General features: G+C 37.2%; 1 protein-coding gene across 2 annotated transcripts in view; it reads left to right on the top strand.

Moving 5' to 3' along the window:
• Positions 1-18207, top strand: part of RPS6KB1 (ribosomal protein S6 kinase, 70kDa, polypeptide 1) — a 46062-nt gene extending 27855 nt beyond the window's left edge. The window contains exons 5-15 of one of the 2 annotated variants that reach the window (XM_006832364.1): positions 3287-3434; positions 5831-5888; positions 7443-7543; positions 9661-9751; positions 9939-10029; positions 10698-10805; positions 11303-11365; positions 11545-11622; positions 15039-15146; positions 16181-16293; positions 17216-18207. In XM_006832364.1, coding sequence (XP_006832427.1) covers positions 3287-3434; positions 5831-5888; positions 7443-7543; positions 9661-9751; positions 9939-10029; positions 10698-10805; positions 11303-11365; positions 11545-11622; positions 15039-15146; positions 16181-16293; positions 17216-17453 — 1197 coding nt within the window. In that variant the 3' untranslated portion in view covers positions 17454-18207. The remainder of the gene's footprint in view (positions 1-3286; positions 3435-5830; positions 5889-7442; positions 7544-9660; positions 9752-9938; positions 10030-10697; positions 10806-11302; positions 11366-11544; positions 11623-15038; positions 15147-16180; positions 16294-17215) is intronic. The other variant, XM_006832365.1, reaches the window with a different exon arrangement.
• The last annotated feature ends 251 nt before the right edge of the window (positions 18208-18458 follow it).

The following is an 18458-nucleotide window of genomic DNA, read 5'->3' as shown; positions in this document are numbered from 1 at the left end:
GAAATTTCAAGATGCCACTGTTGGTCATTGTGACGTAACTCAGGATTTAATTTTCGACCTATTTCCTTTTTAGTCTACCTGTCCTGCTCCACAATCCCCATTCAGGCCTTTTTCCTAGTGATAAACAGTTCAGGGCTAGCTGTGGCTGTTTTGCACTGCCGATTGGTTTTAAGTGGAAACTGTCGCTTTAAATTTCGAGATTTGTGCACATGCATAGTAGAACCCTCCCGGGGTGGGGGTGGGGTGTACACTTGCTCAGGCACCCTATCACCTGAATGTATGTGCACAGACAGCGAGAGACCTATGAGCAGATACAAAAAAAAGAGTGTCCACACCTTTATCTCCGTAGTTCTGTCAGGCGTCCATGGCTGCTCTGATCCTTCCCCTGTTTAGTCTCGCCCAAGATGGTGGCTCCGGGAACAGCTGAGCGTCTTGGATTAGAAAGCAACAGGTGCTTGCTTCTGCTACAAATTCCCCTAGCTGTAAGCCTTCCAACTTTCTAAATTTTCTTTTATATGTGGGTCAGAGTTCTGACTCCATCCCCTGAGCCTGCTTGGTCTAGTATTCTGTGTTGTTGCTGACGGAGCTCCTCACTTGCACTTCTGCCCAATCTGCCATCTTGTTTGTTCTCCTAAGAAAACATACAAATCTAAGAACAGAGAGGGGCACCTGGGTTGAACAGGGAACTTCTTGATCTGCGGCCAAATGCTCTACCATTGAGCTATACCCCCACTATGAAAACTTTTTAAATGCCAATTTAGATTAAACACTTTGGCAGAATCTTATATACGTGCCTTTGTATTCTCAGTGCACGGACTCAGAAGGCCTTTTAGGTCCATATAGCCCATTATTTGCTGAGGTTAAGTTTAATCTCTTGGTTATGATAGTGTCTACCAGATTTCTTCATTGTGATTAATTTTTCCCTTGTAATTAATAAATCATCTATGGAACGATATTAAAAGCTGTGAATATTCTAATATCCTGTCCCCTAATAATCTTTTGGGATCCTGGTGTGGTGCTGTAGGATGAGCGTGGGTCTGTTAACTGCAAGGTTGACTGTTGAAACCCACCAACTGCTCCTTGGAAACCCAATACAGATTCTCTATGAGTCGACAGAACTTAACAACAACAACAGTAAACTTTTACCCAATGGTTTTATCATCTGTTGTTTCTAGCTTAAGTAAAATATCACTGTGGTGGCTATGTGCTGTGGAGTATGTTCCAACTCATAGTGACCCTGCATAGAGTTTCTGAGGCTATAAATCTTTATAGCAGCAGAAAGCCTCATCTTTCTCCTGAGTAACAACTGGTAGTTTCAAACTGCTGACCTTGAGGTTAGTAGCCTTAGTCATAACCACTACACTACCAAAGCTCCTGAAAATATCACTATGGTGATTGTTAAATAGTGAATTTTTTATGGTTTTGTCACTTTTTCTATATTAGTGGTATTCTTCTGTAAAATATCACCTTTTTCCCAGCAAAACATATTTATTTTTCTTATCTTTTAACATTGTATTATGGCAAACTAACCAGTCACTCCTTGGAAACTGTATACTGGGTAGCTATGAGTTGGAACCGACTCAGCGGCACCTAACAACAACAATAACATAGGTCACAAAAGGTTACTTAATTATCTTTTTTTTTTCTTCTGTGGTAAAGTTATCAATTAAGTTTTAGTATTTTTGCTGTTTTTCAAGTTTATTTCTCTCACCCATCCTTATTAATGTTATTTTTAGAATGCATAAACTACTAACATAATTCAAAAGCCAGCAATTTCCATTTTGTAATCACAATAGTAGTGTTTCACTTAACCAAGATAAAGGGTGATAAAACCATTGAGATTTTTCTCAGAATGTATCCCTTTTTCCTTCCCTTTAATGTCATTAGCTTTTGGGTTATTTTGTGTTAATTTTTGCATCTGTGAGTAGGTACATGTACATATTAATATTTTCCATTTCTTATACCAAAGGTGGTGGTGGTGTTATTGTGTATTGTCGAGTCATTTTGGACTCATAGCAACTCTGTATAGATAGAATTTCTTAGAGTTGTTGGTGGGTTTGAACTGCCAGTCTTGTGGCTAGCATAGTTAGCAGTTCAGTGCTTATCGTACAGTGCCACACTCAGTATATTGCTGTATTATATATGCTCTTTTGAACCTTGTTTTCATAGAAATCTTCTGTATTCTTTTTACAGCTTTCTTTTACATTATGTTTTCAGCCAGTGCCCTATGTATAAGCATTTGGATTGTGCCCAGTGTTTACTTTTACAAATGGTACTGCAACTAATAACCTTGTATACGTGCTTGTTCATAGTAGTTGAGGTTTACCATTTGGGTGATTTCCTAAAACTTAAACTTAGCATGTTCAAAACAAGAAATCATTTTCCCTACAGTTTCTGCTCTTGTATTGCCTCTCATTGAATGACACTGTTATTTATCCTATTAAAGTAGAAACCAGGGTATCATCATTTCTTCTTGTATCTAGTCAGTCAGCAAATGTTAACGATGAACTCTTTAACTTTTTTTTAACCTTCATTTTCTTAATTACAGGCCTTATTTCTTGCTTAGTTTATTGTACTAACTGGTCTTACTGCCTCCCTGAAGCACTGCTAGTAGAACTGTCTTTCTTAAAACCAGAGGTTTTTCATATCAGTCAACTCAACATGCCTCTTTTGCCTCTAAACTGAACTTGATATTCCTTTGCCTAGATGCCCAAGCTTTCCATTTCTTGGCTTCTGCCTCCTTCTCTAGCCTAATTTCTTAACTGCTTCTAACCACACTTAGCTACTTAGAGTGTCCCCAGACATGTCATATCATGCCTCTTTTCACTAGAAGGCCTTTTTTCTTTCCCAACTTTCATTTTAAAAACTTTTTTCAGGATGTAGTTTAGTTGACACAATCCCTATGAAGACTTCTTGCCAGGCCAGCTGCAGTTCTCCTTTTCACCAGTAGCACTATAGTGCTTACCTTTATTGACTGATAATGTGGACTCCTATGGACTAAGGGTTCCTATAATCCTGCTTCCCTGACAAGAGTCTGGAGCACAGTAGAAACTGAGTTTGTGAAGATTTAAATAAACTTGATCTACTTAAAGATTTAAAAAATATATGAATCTTTAGGTTTTTATTTAACTTTTCTTTGCCAGAAATCCAAACAGTGCAGATTTGTATAAGAAGCAACCATCTCAATATCTTGTGGAAAGTATGATGACAAGAAAAACACAGCATAGATTTTCCAGTTACTGTAGAGTTAAAATGTGTCTGCTATTTTGTTCTTATTTTCCTTTAGGCAATGATAATAAGAAATGCTAAAGATACAGCTCATACAAAAGCCGAACGGAATATTCTGGAAGAAGTAAAGCATCCCTTCATTGTGGATTTAATTTATGCCTTTCAGACTGGTGGAAAACTCTACCTCATCCTTGAGTATCTCAGTGGTCAGTACACACAATTTGGCGTAATAGTTTTTTTTGTCCCAGAAACTGGGTCAAAATACTATTTTCCAATGGAAAAATTCTCTTTTGCCAGTGTGATCAAATTGTTCTTAAAATTGATGAATACAATGAAGTAAAAAAGTAAATATGACCAAAGGTTTCTATTTGTAGACAAACATGAAGGAAGCTTTAAAGGTTTTATCTGTACAATTTTATTCTAATTCCATTGCAATTTCTTAATAAAATAGCAAACAATTTATGCAGAGTGGGCAGATTTACTGCATGGGAAGTAAGATATTATAGTTGAAATAAAATCAAAGTATTCCTTCCTACACTGAACTGGAAAACCTTACTGAGAGTGTTAAGATACTGAATATTTTTGCAAATATGAGCCTTACTGGTAGGGCATGCAGTTTACATTGGGAATTACCTATATTCTCTAATGCTTATCACCTTCCAGGAACTTGTTGCTTTCTATGCTATATATAGTTCCTGTAATATTTCAAACTTTTTGAATGCTTGAGTTTTCAGAGAAACAGAGATTTCACAATAGCTATCATATGGAACAGAAAACTACAAAATTTAGTAGCTTTTTTGTGACTGTTGCCACTTTTTTCTTCTAGCTGTTATTTTTATATAATTTCAGACTCACACAAAAAGTTGCACGAGTAGAACAAAGATTTGCAATATTCCTTTTACCTACATTCCCCAAATGCTGTCATTTTACCACTTTTGTTTTTATCATTCTTTCTTTTCCTCTGTGTGTAAGTAGCATACACATAGCACTCATAATTGTTTCTGAACTGTTTGAGAGAGTTGCTGACATGATTGCCCTGTATACCTAAATGCTTCATTGTATATTTTGTAAAATCTAGGACATTATCTTAATTTTGTGGCTGCAGTTTTAAAAATAGGGAATTACCATTGATATAAATTTTTTTTAAATAGGGAATAACGATACTGAGTTCTGGTGTGCTATAGGGTAAAGCACTGGACCGGAAGGTCAGTTTGAACCACAGAGTAGCGGTTCAAACTCACCAGCTGTTCCTCGGAAACCCTATAGAGGGTCACTATGAGTTGGAACTGATTCAACTGCACTTAACAAAAACCACCTTAGATATAATTATGTCTTCCTTTAGTCCCCTTAATCTGTAAAAGTTCCCTAGTCTTTGTCTTTCATGACCTTCACATTTTGAAGAATACAGGCCTGGTATTTTGTAAAATGCACATAAGTTGTCTGATATTTCCTCATGAGACACATGCATTTTCAGTGGGACCCAGTGATATGTATCCTTCTCAGTGCATCAGATAACCAGGCATGTTGTATCTTAGTTCCTTTATTGGTACTTACTGGTACTTTACTTTGATCACAAGGAGGAGGTGGTGTCTGTCAGTTTTCTCCATGGTGATGTTTCTGTTTTCCCCTTGTTAATTAATAAGAATCTTTTGAAGGAGATACTTTGAGACTATGTAAATACGCATCTCTCGTTGAATTTAATAATCTGTTGTGGTGGTGGTGGTTATGTGCCGTGGAGTTGGAACTGACTCATAGTGACCCTGTACAGGGTTTCTGAGGCTGTAAATCTTTACGGGAGCAAAAAGCCTCATCTTTCTCCCGTGTAACAGCTGGTAGTTTTGAACTGCTGACCTTAAGGTTCGCAGCCCGATTCATAACCACTGCGCTACTAGAACTCTGTTGAGGATCCATTAATTATTGCCTGAAACAATTAGCTGTGATAGTTGTCAAGTGATTTTCCGTATTTTATCGTGCCTGTCCTGCGTTTTTTAGTTGGCATTCTACTATAAAGAAGGTTACCCTTCCCCCCATTGAAATTTTATTTATTCATATTCATTTATTTATATCATTATGGATTATTCCATGGGATGTAGTCCTTCATTATATTATTTATTTTGATTACTCAAATGGTGCCATGCTTTTTATAAGGCTGCTGTCAAATTCCTTGTAAAATCCTACTTATTTATAGGTCCTAAAAATATGGAATATGGGAATTCACTAATATGCAAGGCTGGTTTAAATGTATACTAACGCTAGTACACTTGTAGGTAAAGGTAAAATGTTTATGAGCCTTTATTCAAGTTTTTTTAACCTTTGGTCTGGCATCTATAAATATTTGGATGTTTGTTAATATAAAACATAGAATTTCAAGCCAGTTATAGTTCATAAGCTTATATGTTTCACATAAGCATAAAGACATGCTAAAAGTAGAATCCCGAAGACTTAATTTTAAAACCTATAATCTTGAGACCTGTGGGTTTGTTTTTTTTAAAGGCTGTTGGTTTTTTAACTGTGGTTAGAAGCAAAGAAACAAACTCTCTCATTAGAAATGAGTTGGAAATAAAGATTACTTTATTTCTTTTCTAATGTTTTTTCTTTATAGGAGGAGAACTATTTATGCAGTTAGAAAGAGAGGGTATATTTATGGAAGACACAGCTTGGTAAGTGAAATTTTTGTGGTTGCAAAGATTCAGGTAATGATTCATATAATTAAAAGCAAAGGTTCATTCTGAACACTGTGGGCAGCCACATGATTCAATATATTGTTCTGAGGCAAGTCACTCAGGACTTCAAGGGGAAGAAGCAGTTTTGGGCCTGGGCAGGTTTTGGAGGTCACATCATCCCTTTGCCTCAGACCTTGGGTGAAGCAATCTTCACACCAGTTGTTCCCAGCAGAACCATTCTCAGTGAGAATGGATAAGACTTAGCTCTAGGTAAGTGTGACTTTCTAGTGTATCTTGGTGTGGAACATTGGAAAATATCGGGAATCATCTTTACTTTTTTCACTTTTCAGTTGTGAAGGCATAGTTTTAAGGAGGTGATGTTGTTGTTGTTGTTAAGTGCAGTCAAGTCAGTTCCAAGTCACAGCAACTCTATATAGGGCTTTGATCCGATTATTTTGTGATTAGCAGGCAAGGGTGTGTTACAAACCAGAAATCCAAAGAGGTGATAAGCCTGCATATATCCTCTGTGGATTGATTATATGGCTAGGATGGGACCTGTTCTTCTGTTTCTTAAAATAGCATTTGCTTCAAATTTAAAATATATAAATTTTTTATGAGGTGACAGTATTGGGTAACACTAAATCAGTGTATCCTACACATTAATTAAATAGAAACAACTTCACTGGTTTTTTTCTACCTTAATTACCAAACTGCATTACATTGTTTAATTTCAGGTCTTTTCTAATACAGAAGCTGCATTTTAGAACCTTAGGGATGAAGTGCCCTTATTTTTGGAGGAGGCTCTCTCTGAGCCCTGTTGGAGGCTATGTTTGTGGTGGTGCTGGCTTTGAAACTGCCTCAATCCTCTAGGACACTCCCTCTCCACCCTGGAGTAATCTGCAGGATTGCAACGTTGTTATGCAGCCAGTATTGCTTGTGCTTTTCCAATCCAGACAGGGTTGACTCAGCCCTTTATTCTTTTGAAGTAGATAAATTTGAGCATCACACAGTTAATAGTTGTGGGCTGGCTTGCAAGAGGGGAGGGTAGCTACTGTGGGCATAAACTATCTATAAATATGCAGTTGAAATTAAGTAAGGGATGAGTGGGCTTCTAAGGGTCAGATTATAAAATATATTTTGAAACCAAGACTTGATCTGTATGAATAACAATTCCTATTTCCTATGGGCTTTTGAAATTGGGGATGGGTGGGAGAAATTTGCTTTGACCTGAATGACTATTAGCCTAATTTCTACACAGAACAAAACATGACCAGTGACATTTTGGCATATTCTGAACTTCTGTGCAATTTTAGCAGTAACTTATAATGATGAAAGAAAACATTTAATAGTTTCACTAAAATTAGTGAAGCATGAATGTTTCCATGCCTTTTGGCAGCAACCTGTGCCATTTCTTTCTCCCATTCCCAAATCCCAGCCTCACTAATTTGGTCTTTGATGCATGTCTGTTTCTTTCAAGGAATTTTGCTCCATACATAAGCTGCTTTGAGTAGATGACTCTTTTTAATTTTATTAAATCACTTTTGTTTCCAGCTTTTACTTGGCAGAAATCTCCATGGCTTTGGGGCATTTACATCAAAAGGGAATCATCTACAGAGATCTGAAGCCGGAGAATATCATGCTTAATCACCAAGGTGGAGATAATACTGTAAACAATTCTATAGTAAATAATCGTCTTAAAATCCTCCCACACAGGTCATAGCCATTTTCAAAGCTCCATACTCATCTGTCTGTTATTATACATGCGGTCTTAGAATCTATGGCATCATGATACTTGCTGTTAATGATTTATGATTGATGAGAAGGAATGATAACTGAGTATAATTGGCCTCTCAGCTGCCTTTTTGGTTTCATCCTTTCTCTGTATTCTTTCTTTTGAAATCCTTACATAAAGTGTGATGAGTCAAAAGTCAGCCCAAACATTAATTTTAACTTTTTCCTTTGATTGGAAACTGAATCTGTAAGAATTGATTTTTCCTTCGTGATGGAAATATGTAAATATTAGAAGTTATACTTTTTATGGGTAATTTTATTAAAGCTGGGAAAAAGACAGGATTTTAATTGAACCAAACTAGTTGACTCAGCCTTGGAAATAAAATGTCTAGTGGGCATCAGTTTATTCTTGTTGCTTGTTTGCCGCAACAAATATAAACATCAGAGAGACTCGTATCCTATGCAGCTGTAGGTACAACAAAGTGAGCCTTAACTACACCTGCCTATTGTTACTGTCATTTCAGTTTATGCTACATAATATGGGCAGGGTAGACTTGGCTGTTCACTGTCACCCCAAAGGACAGCCAAGGGATCTGGGTGGCTGGTTGCATCTACAGATTCTTAGATGTCTACAGAACGATGCATGAGGTAGTGAATGTTTCAAATTCTTGCACAGAAAATGGTATCTGGATATAGCATAATGTTCCAAATTGTACTTTTTTTTTAAGGAGAATTTATAGACTTAACCAAGTACTATGTCATGAGAATCTATGTGTCTTCTTAGTTCTCTTGCCCTCTTCCTGCCTTTATAGAACTCTGAACCAATTCTATCTTAAAAAGGACAAAATTAGAGTGACAAAATACATGAGCTTTTCGTGTCAGGTGGTCCTTTGAAAATAGAGATCACATGTCTTCTTCATTGCCAATCTGTGGTAAACACTTATATTTGAATCATTAGGCCTTTCCATTGTCTTTGAGAAGACCCTGCAGTACTAGAACACCTGGAGTTATTGAACCACTGGGTATCTAATGACAGTTCAGGAAAACTACACCTGAACTGGAATGTTCTCTGTAAGGTAGTGAATTTTTGACTTTCTGGATTTGAGATGGCCCCTTGCCTTATTGCACTTTAGTTACCCCCTCCCACCCCACCCACCAATCTGGTAACATTTGGCAGAATAAGCTAACTTCTTATAAGTGGCTTTCTAAGACTATTTTAAGAACTCTGAAGTCATAATTTGTGGTGCTAAAAGCTGTATATCTGAAATACAGTGTTATACCTTTGTTTAAAAGTATGCTTATTAGGGCCTATCTACTTTAACCGGATTTCATTAAGAACTAATAAAACGTCCCCCAGGATTTTTCTGTTTTAGCCTTGCCTACAACTACATGCTGCTATTGACAGTTCAGCTTATGCTAGAATAATCTGAGCTGGTAGACTCGTACTCCAGAGGAGCAGCTGTCCATCCAGAGGGCCTGGGGGGAAAAATGATGTATGAGGTAGAGGATGTTTCAAACTCTAGGACAGAAAATAGTATTTGGTAACTAAGCTAGTATAATTTTTCCAAGTGGTGCCTTCCCTCTCCCCCGCCCCTTCTAAAAGCTATTTTACTTATTTCTTTATCTTTATTTTCTCCCTTTACTAATTCATATCATTAACAAAAGAAGACTCCGCCCTAGCCTTGAAGATTTAGCATCCCATTTCATGGATGGCACCTCATTAATAATTTCCAACATCTTCAAAAAACCTTGTTGTTGTTGTTATGTGCCGTGCAGTCGGTTCCAACTCATAGCGACCCTGTACAGGGTTTCCAAGGCTGTAAATCTTTACGGGAGCAGAAAGCCTCATCTTTCTCCCGCGGAACAGCTGGTAGTTTCGAACTGCTGACCTTGTGGTTCACAGCCCGATTCGAAACCACTACGCTACCTAAGCAGGAAAAATTTAAATAGAAAGCTAGATCATTTTCTTCTCTGATATGTTCACACCTGCACATATTTAGAATTGTCAGAGTAACCATTTTCCAATCTTTCATTGTAGGTCATGTGAAACTAACAGACTTTGGACTATGCAAAGAATCTATTCATGATGGAACAGTCACACATACATTTTGTGGAACAATAGAATACATGTGAGCTGCATGTTGAGAGAAATATATCTGGTTTGGGGTGTGATAGCTAACTTTTACCTGCTTTAAGTAATGATGTGCTAAGTTATATATAACATCATTTGATTTTTGTATATTCTTTCTAAAATTCAAGTTCCAATGATATACAAGTGGGTGAATTTTTTTGGCATAATTGTTTTTCTCATTGTAGGGCCCCTGAAATCTTGATGAGAAGTGGCCATAACCGTGCTGTGGATTGGTGGAGTTTGGGAGCATTAATGTATGACATGCTGACTGGAGCAGTAGGTGCACAGTTAAAGCTGCATGTATTCTTGTCTGTGCCGAGTGGTGGTTGAATCATTATATCAAGAGGCTTTCCCTGTGGTTATTGTAAATGTTACCAATGGAGTTACTTTTAAACAGTTGAACACTAGCAATACTTTTTTGATTATTTGGCATCTCATACTATTAAAAACATATCATAGCAGTCCTATGAAATAGATGTAGAATACATATTGCCCCTGTTTTATAAATGGAGAAATTGATGCATAAAATCCCAGGACTCACCTATTAATTATTTTAAAAACAAAACAAAAACCAAACCCACTGTCATCGAGTTAATTCTGACTCATAGCAATCCTATGGGACAGGACAGAACTGCCTCACAGGGTATCCAAGGCTGTAAATCTCCACAGAAGTAGACTGTTACATCTTTCTCCTGAAGGGCTACTCACCTTTTGGTTAGCAGCCAAATGCTTAAGCATTGTACCACCAAGGATCCTCATTATTATGCAGCAAGTTAAGGATGGAAACACAGCCTTCTTTTCAGGACATTGCTATTTGTTCTAGTTTGTTACTTTAAAACTACAGCTCTCTAGCAGTGTATATTTCACAGTGTGCAGTGCTTATACTGTGTTTTTAAAAATAGTTTTTTATATGCTAATTTTTTTTTTCATTTTCTTACTCTTAGCCGCCTTTCACTGGGGAGAATCGAAAGAAAACTATTGACAAAATCCTTAAGTGTAAACTCAATTTGCCTCCCTACCTCACACAAGAAGCCAGAGATCTACTTAAAAAGGTAGTGTTCTTAAACAGGCCTCAATTGCTAAGGTTTGTTATAACTAGATGTAGCTGAGTTGGTTCTGACTCATAGCGGCACCATTTACAACACTGACTGGCCCAGTGCCATTCTTCGCAGTAGTGTCTATGCTTGAACCCACTTTCCAGCCACTGTGTCAACCCATCTCGTTGTGGGTCTTGCTTTAGGGATTGTTTCCTCCCAATGAAGACTTGCTGGCGTCACTTCTAAGGTGCATTCAGGCTGTTTCTTTCAACACGTTTAGCTAGATAACGATTTATCATACATTTTGAATATAGAATCTTACACAACTTTTGAACAGAAAAAATGTGAACATTTTGAAGACAAAATACAAATGTAAGATTTTATTATCTTTTTACTCCCAAACAATATTTAGTGATAGTCAGTAAAAGGTGGCAGAGGTGGGGGGAAGAAAAATCAGTTTGATTAGGTAAGGGTTTATCAGGTTTTTGGTTTTTTCTTTTTCCTCCCTAAAGCTGCTAAAAAGAAACGCTGCTTCCCGGCTTGGAGCTGGTCCTGGGGATGCTGGAGAAGTTCAGGTAGAGATTTGCACAGTTTGATATTTTAGGGGAAGAAGATAGTGCTAATATTATATACTTGGGAGGGTTGTATGACATTGTAAAGTTTAGTTTATTTTGTGTTTTATAATTTAGCAGTTAATTTGTCGACCCAGTAAACTCTGTTCCCCATGATTTTTCTTTCTCCTCTTTTTTTCTAGGCTCATCCATTCTTCAGACACATTAACTGGGAAGAACTTCTGGCTCGGAAGGTGGAACCCCCTTTTAAACCTCTGTTGGTATGTGTACATGAAAGCAGATAATTTGAGGGGCCTGGTACTTTCGAGAAAGAAAAACTTACAACCATCTGAAGTATTATTTATTAGTGATTAAAATTTTGGCTTATTCTCTCTCTTACTATCAGAATCTTAATTCTTTACAGTCTTTTCAAGGACTAGGTTAGCAACAGTTGCTGACTAGATTAACTGTGGTTTTGCAATACGATGTTGGTTGCCTGTGATGCTTAAGTACTTTCAGTGGTTACGTGGTTTCGCTTTGATTTGATTTGCTTATTATTAATTGAACCACCCTTTTAAGTTTGATTTTCCTGCTAAGTTTTTCTTCAAAATATAGAATATATGATTATGATTAAATGAGTTAGTGTGTTTTTGTCTTTCTGCTACCTTAGATTGGAGGTGGCATTTATTTCTGGGATGTAAGTGGAAAAGGAGGAGGGTTTTTATTTGGTTTTGGAGCACAAGGTGATTAGTTTTTTTTTAAACAGTTACGTGGTTTATTGGACTCAACTCAGGGTAACAACTCAGATTAGGATGCAATTTGATAGTAACCAGAAATAACTCAGGATCAGTATCAACTTGGAAATAACAAGATACTACTCAGAATGCAATTGATCTATCAGGACAGCTTTCAGCATCAAAATCCTAACATTTTGATGCTAGGAGCAAAACTGCTTCCTCTTGGTGCAGCTCTCAGTTAGGACATTTCTTAGCTGTCTAGGCAGCAAACTGTCCCAGTTCATAGCCAGTGGTGGTCCACTTGTTCAGCTTTTTTTTTTTTTTTTTTATGTTTTATTGTGAATTATATGATAGTTTACATGGGAGAACTTTAGTTTTACATTCATTCCATCGTATATCATCTCACTGCCATGGTTCCAGTCCCCTCCATGCATCCTCAACCACCCAAAGGGTATATCCCAGAAACCCGCTCCCTACACTTCCTCCTCCTCCCCCCAGTTTTTGGCCCACAGTCCCTTTCCCTCTCTGGGTCCAAAGACAAGGTGATTAGTTTTAAATTTTAAATATATGTAATTGTAAGGAGAATAACTGACCTCATGTACCTTTGCCTGACTTCAAAATCATCAACTTACCTTGTTTAACCATTAACATAACTACCATGACATCACCACACTTAAAAGTTGACAGTTTCCCCAATTGTTTTCCTTCCTTCCTTCTCTTCTTTCTGTCCTGTTTGTCTTAATATGGATTTAACCCATGGTTCGGTTATTCTCTCTTTCACATGTCTTTTCATGCATTGATCCTCCTCCCAATTCTCTCCGTGAGGAATTATTGAAGAAACTCAATGGCTTTCCTTATATTTTAATTTTTCTGATTTTTATCCCTATGATGTCACTATGTTTTTCTTTATCCTGTATTTCCAAGAACCTGGTAGTTAGATCTAGAGACTTGATCCAACTCAGATTAAAGTTTTGGTGTTATGTAATTTTACCTAGAGGCATAATGTGCACTTAGGTTACATCCAGTGTTGTCAGTGATCATTGAGCCTTGTCTCTATCAGTGGTTTTCAACCACGGGTGATTTTGGCCCCTAAAGAACATTTAGAAATGTCTAGAGACATTTTTTGGTTGTCACAATTTAGGGATTTGGTGCTACTGGTATTGAGGAGGGTGGAGGCCACAGATGCTACCAAATATCCTGCAATACCAGGGCAGCCTTCCACAACAAAGAACTGTCAGGTTCGAATTGTCACTGGTGCTGCAGTTGAGAAACTGGTTTAATTTCATGATTTTATTAGGGGTCTACAAAGTAATCTTATTCCAGTACTGTTACTCATTATTTAGTCACTAGAAATCTTCTTTTATCAGTTGCTTAGTTACCTTAAGTACAGTTAATACAGGAAAAGTAGTATAAATGTTTAATTTTTCCTAGTTTTTATAATAATGATTTCACTACCTAGCATTTAGTTGTTGTTGTTTTTTTTTTTGAAATTTACCAATGAGTTGTGGGGTTTCTTTTTATTTTTTGAGTTATCAGTATGAGTTCATACATTTTAATATACATATGAGGGTGCTTCAAAAAATTTGTGTGAAAAATGGAATTAAAAGGTAATGGAATTTTTTCATTAACTTTGAAATTCCTTATATGTTTCAGTCCATTGCATTAATTTTTATGGGTGCTTTTATCTTCCCCATCTGTGGACAGGGACTGCTTCTTCATGTTGGTTCCTGAATCCTTTTGACATGACTTCAATAGTCCAATGTTGTACCAGAGAACAAAACAAGGAAACTGAATCAAGGAGGCTGTAAAAAGTTCATTGTAAAGAGGATTAAAAGACAATGAAATTTTCCACAAACTTTTTGAAGCTCCCTCGTATTTTGTGCTCTTCTTTTAAATTTCCTGCCCACAGCTAGAATCAGCCATTTCTCCAAGGACTCCTGCTTTCTTCCAGTGAGAAATACGAAGGGACTTCAAAAAGTTTGTGAGGAAAATTCCATTATCTTTTGGTTTCATTTTCCATGGACTTTTTGAAGCCCACTTGTAGAATTTAGAGATCATAATCTGAGTTCTGGATTCCTGGTGTGGCACTGTAGGATAAGCACTGGTCTGTGAACCAAAAGGTTGGCCGTTCAAACCACCAGCAGCTCCTCAGAAACCCTATACAGGGGCACTATGAGTTGGAATTGACTCAATAGCACTTAACTACAACAACAACAACAGTCTGAGCTCCAGGAGTGCTCAGCACTATTGGGTTGCTCATCGTTATATGCCCGCAACAATAATTTGTGAGTAAGGTTAATGTGGTAGTCTGGTAATGGTATTTAGTTTTTCCAAATTGGTATTTATTACCTGTGGCTGACTCAAGAGTCTAACTAGATATACTGGAAAAGAGATAAGAAATTAAAGAAACTGATCTGGTGGGTAGAATTTAGGTGATAATATTTTCCCACAAGAAAATATACTCATTCAGAGTAGGATATTATTTTTGTACTTAGAAAAACCTAAATGGAATGAATAAGCTACAGGAAGAAACTTTAATTGGAGCATCTTACTAATTAATTTCTATTATAATTCTGTTTCAGTAGATTTTCAAGTTTATTACAAACCTGCAGTGGCCACCTGAGCAAATTTTCTCCTAAAAAAGATTTAAGCAAGTGCACCAGGGAAATGAAAGCTTTATAAGGGGAAAATTTATACTTTACTCTTACTAGGAAAGTTAACTATGTACTAAAATCGAATTTAATGCATGTTTAATATTTGAAGATGCAAGGTGATCCTTAATATTGTCCACCTGCATTTAATTTTCAGTATGTTCCTGCTAAGACTATTTTGATACTTTATTGCAGCCAAAACCTGTAAAAGAATTCTACCTAGTGTCTTCTCTAATGCATACAAGGCATTTGATGAATATGCTTAATATAGACTATTAATTATTTTCTAATCATTTTGTTTTTATAAAGCAATCTGAAGAGGATGTGAGTCAGTTTGATTCAAAGTTTACACGTCAGACACCTGTTGACAGCCCAGATGACTCAACTCTCAGTGAAAGTGCCAACCAGGTCTTTCTGGTAAGGGAAAGAAAGGGCTTTCATGTAGCTGTGAGGAAATCATAGATGAAGTTGGGTTTTTTGATAAGAGAAGTCAGCTTGCTTGCTTCACGGTTCATACAGGTAACTTGAGGAGTTTTGCTTTTTTTTTTTTTAACTGCCATTCCCTTAATCACTGGTACCTACAAATTAATTTTCATAATCCAGCACTACTTTAGCAAGCAAAGTAGATGTTTATGATTCTTTGGACAGTGTGGTTCCTTTTTTAGTTGGGCTACTGATGTAACAGAGTCTTTTTGTGGCACTTTAGGATAAGCACTCGACCATAAGGTCGGTTTGAAATGCCAGGAACTTTTTCTTTTTTGGTATTTAACCTTGTAATCTGAAGCTTATGTTTTCTTTTTTCTACTCCTGTCAGTAGTGGTGGTTGTATTTTTGTGCCATGGAGTTGGTTCTGACTCATAACGACCCTGTATAGGGTTTTCAAAGCGTTAAATCTTTACGGGAGCAGAAAGCCTCATCTTTCTCTCATGTAATAGCTGGTAGTTTTGAACTGCTGACCTTGGGGTTAGCAGCCCGACTTGTAACCACTACACTACCAGAGCTCCTCCTGTCAATACAATGGAATTTTATTTGCTGGCATATAGAACTTACTAGAATTTTGCTTTCTTGAGGTCTGTCTGCAAGAAAGGAACCTTGGTGGTGCAGTGAGTACCGTGATTGGCTGCTCACGGGAGAAAGATGAGGCTGTCTGGTCCCATGAAGTTTTACAGCCTCAGAGCATATCTACCCTGCCTTATAGGGTTTCCTTGAGTCAGAATTAACTTGATGGCAGTGAGTTATTTTGGTTTGGTGCCTTAAGAAATGGCTGGACAGAAGTTAACAGGTGTAGAAATGAAATTGAGGAAATTGTAGATGTGGAAACGAGACCAAGAGAATATACAGATTGGTGATTTTACATGTGCATCAGTTTGGCATTTCAGACATGGAACAACCATATTTTTTCAAGTATATGAGAAAGTACCATTCTGTAGTCCACTGTTCATGTCTTTCAGGGTTTTACATATGTGGCTCCATCTGTACTTGAAAGTGTGAAAGAAAAGTTTTCCTTTGAACCAAAAATCCGATCACCTCGAAGATTTATTGGCAGTCCACGAACTCCTGTGAGGTATTTCAGATTTTTTTATTTGTTTTATTTTTAAACCTAGAAGAGCATTCCTTAAGAAAATTTATGGCAGGTTATGTAATTAAAAGCTCTGTCCTATTCTCTTTGGTTACTATAACCACAGCACCTGCAGATTCTTACATTGCAAGTGACTACTCTGTGACAGTGTTCACAGCTTTTTTCCTTAAAGCAAGCTGCCACATTGGCAATTGTTTCCTTCATTCATTCACTCAATGTTTGTCATGTACTAGATGTTGGGGACACATGACTAACATAAGAATTGTTCCTTTCCTGATGGAGCTTATAGTGTAGTAGAAGAAATGCACTATAAACAAAAAAAAATCACCAAAACAAACAAACCCCATGCTGTTATAAGTAGTGCCAAGTGCTATATAAAAGGAAATAAAGAGTGTAGTGGTAGATGTACAGAGAATAACAACTTGTGGTGCTCATAGAAAGGCCTCTGTAGTGATGTAACATTAAGGACTAGAGAGAAAGAGCCAGTCATACAAAAAATAGGAGATACAAGAGTGGTTTAACAGAAGTGCAGCAAGTACAAAAGCTGTTGACAGGAAAAAATTTGACCTATTCATGGAAATAAGAGGTCAATGTTCCTAAAGTGTGGTGAGTAAGGAGGAGAATGGCATTGGCTTGGAACAGTGCTATAAATGCAGTGGGACAGTTTTGAGCAGGGCATAAAATGATGTCATTTTAAATACCTTTGCAAATGTAAACTTAAGAGACAAGTTAGGGAATGCTAGCTAAGGAAGAGATCATTCAACTTTTGCCTTAGTGCTAACCCACAAACTGATAAACTAAATGAACACAAATGCCATAGTATACCACACTCTTTAAATGTGAGAAGATTCTTTCTTGTTGAGATGATCTGTAAGATAATGAATGATAGCTCTTCCTTGTCTTAAAGCCCGGTCAAATTTTCTCCTGGGGATTTCTGGGGAAGAGGTGCTTCAGCCAGCACAGCAAATCCTCAGACACCTGTGGAATACCCAATGGAAACAAGTGGAATAGAGCAGATGGATGTGACGATGAGTGGGGAGGCATCTGCACCACTTCCAATACGACAGCCAAACTCTGGACCATACAAAAAACAAGCTTTTCCCATGATCTCCAAACGGCCAGAGCACCTGCGAATGAATCTATGACAGAGCAATGCTTTCAGTGAATTTAAGGCAAAACAAAGGAAGGATGTGTGAGCATCCTGCAAGGTGGTGAAACGAGAAGACTCGAAATGACAGTCTCAAGGAGTCAGTGTCATTACATTACATTAGAACACTTTGAACAGAAGGAAAAATAAACATGGATTTTTAAAAATCAATCAATGGTGCAAAAAAAAGAAAAAAACTTAAGCAGAATAGTGTTGTGGAACTCTAAGGCACATCAAGTAATTGATTCCTAGCGACATCTTTTCAACCTTATCAAGGATTTTTGTGTTGATGGCTCAAAACTGACAGTATTAAGGGTAGGATGTTGCTTTTGAATCACTGTTGCTTTCTGATTGTGTCGAAGAAGGGTTATCCTTTCATTAGGCAAAGTTTGAAGTTGCCTATAATACTTGCAACTAAGGACAAATTAGCATGCAAGCTTGATTAAACTTTTTCCAGCAACATGGAATCAAAGACAGAAGAAAACTATCAATTGATGTTTTACGTGCAAACAACCTGAATCTTTTTTTTATATAAATATATATTTTTCAAATAGATTTTTGATTCAGCTCATTATGGAATACATCCCAAACTTTAAAATGCGAAATTATTGGTTGGTGTGAAGAAAACCAGAAAACTTCTGTTTCTTCTCTTGGTGAAATAATAAAATGCAAATGAATCATTGTTAACCACAGCTGTGGCTCGTTTGAGGGATTGGGGTGGAACTGGGGTTTATTTTCAGTAACTCAGCTGCAATACCTGTCTGTAATACTAGGGGGGAAATGAATCTATTTAATCATTTCTACTTGCCGTACTGCTATGTGCTAAGTTTAACTGGAAGCCTTGGAATGGGCATAAGCTGTAAGCCCTTCATTTCATCCTGATCCTGGGCCTGCATTGCACTGAAAAACAGACCACCACCTGTTCTTATACCAGTATTTGGTTCAAGACGCCAAATGTTGTTCAGCCCATGGCTGAAGAAGGACTGAAGAGAGTCAGGAAAAA

The sequence above is a fragment of the Chrysochloris asiatica genome, unplaced genomic scaffold (genome assembly GCF_000296735.1).
Source record: "Chrysochloris asiatica unplaced genomic scaffold, ChrAsi1.0 scaffold00007, whole genome shotgun sequence".
NCBI classification, from domain to species: Eukaryota; Metazoa; Chordata; class Mammalia; order Afrosoricida; family Chrysochloridae; genus Chrysochloris; species Chrysochloris asiatica.
Note: the sequence above shows the minus strand (reverse complement) of the source record. Positions and strands in the feature narration are given on the sequence as shown.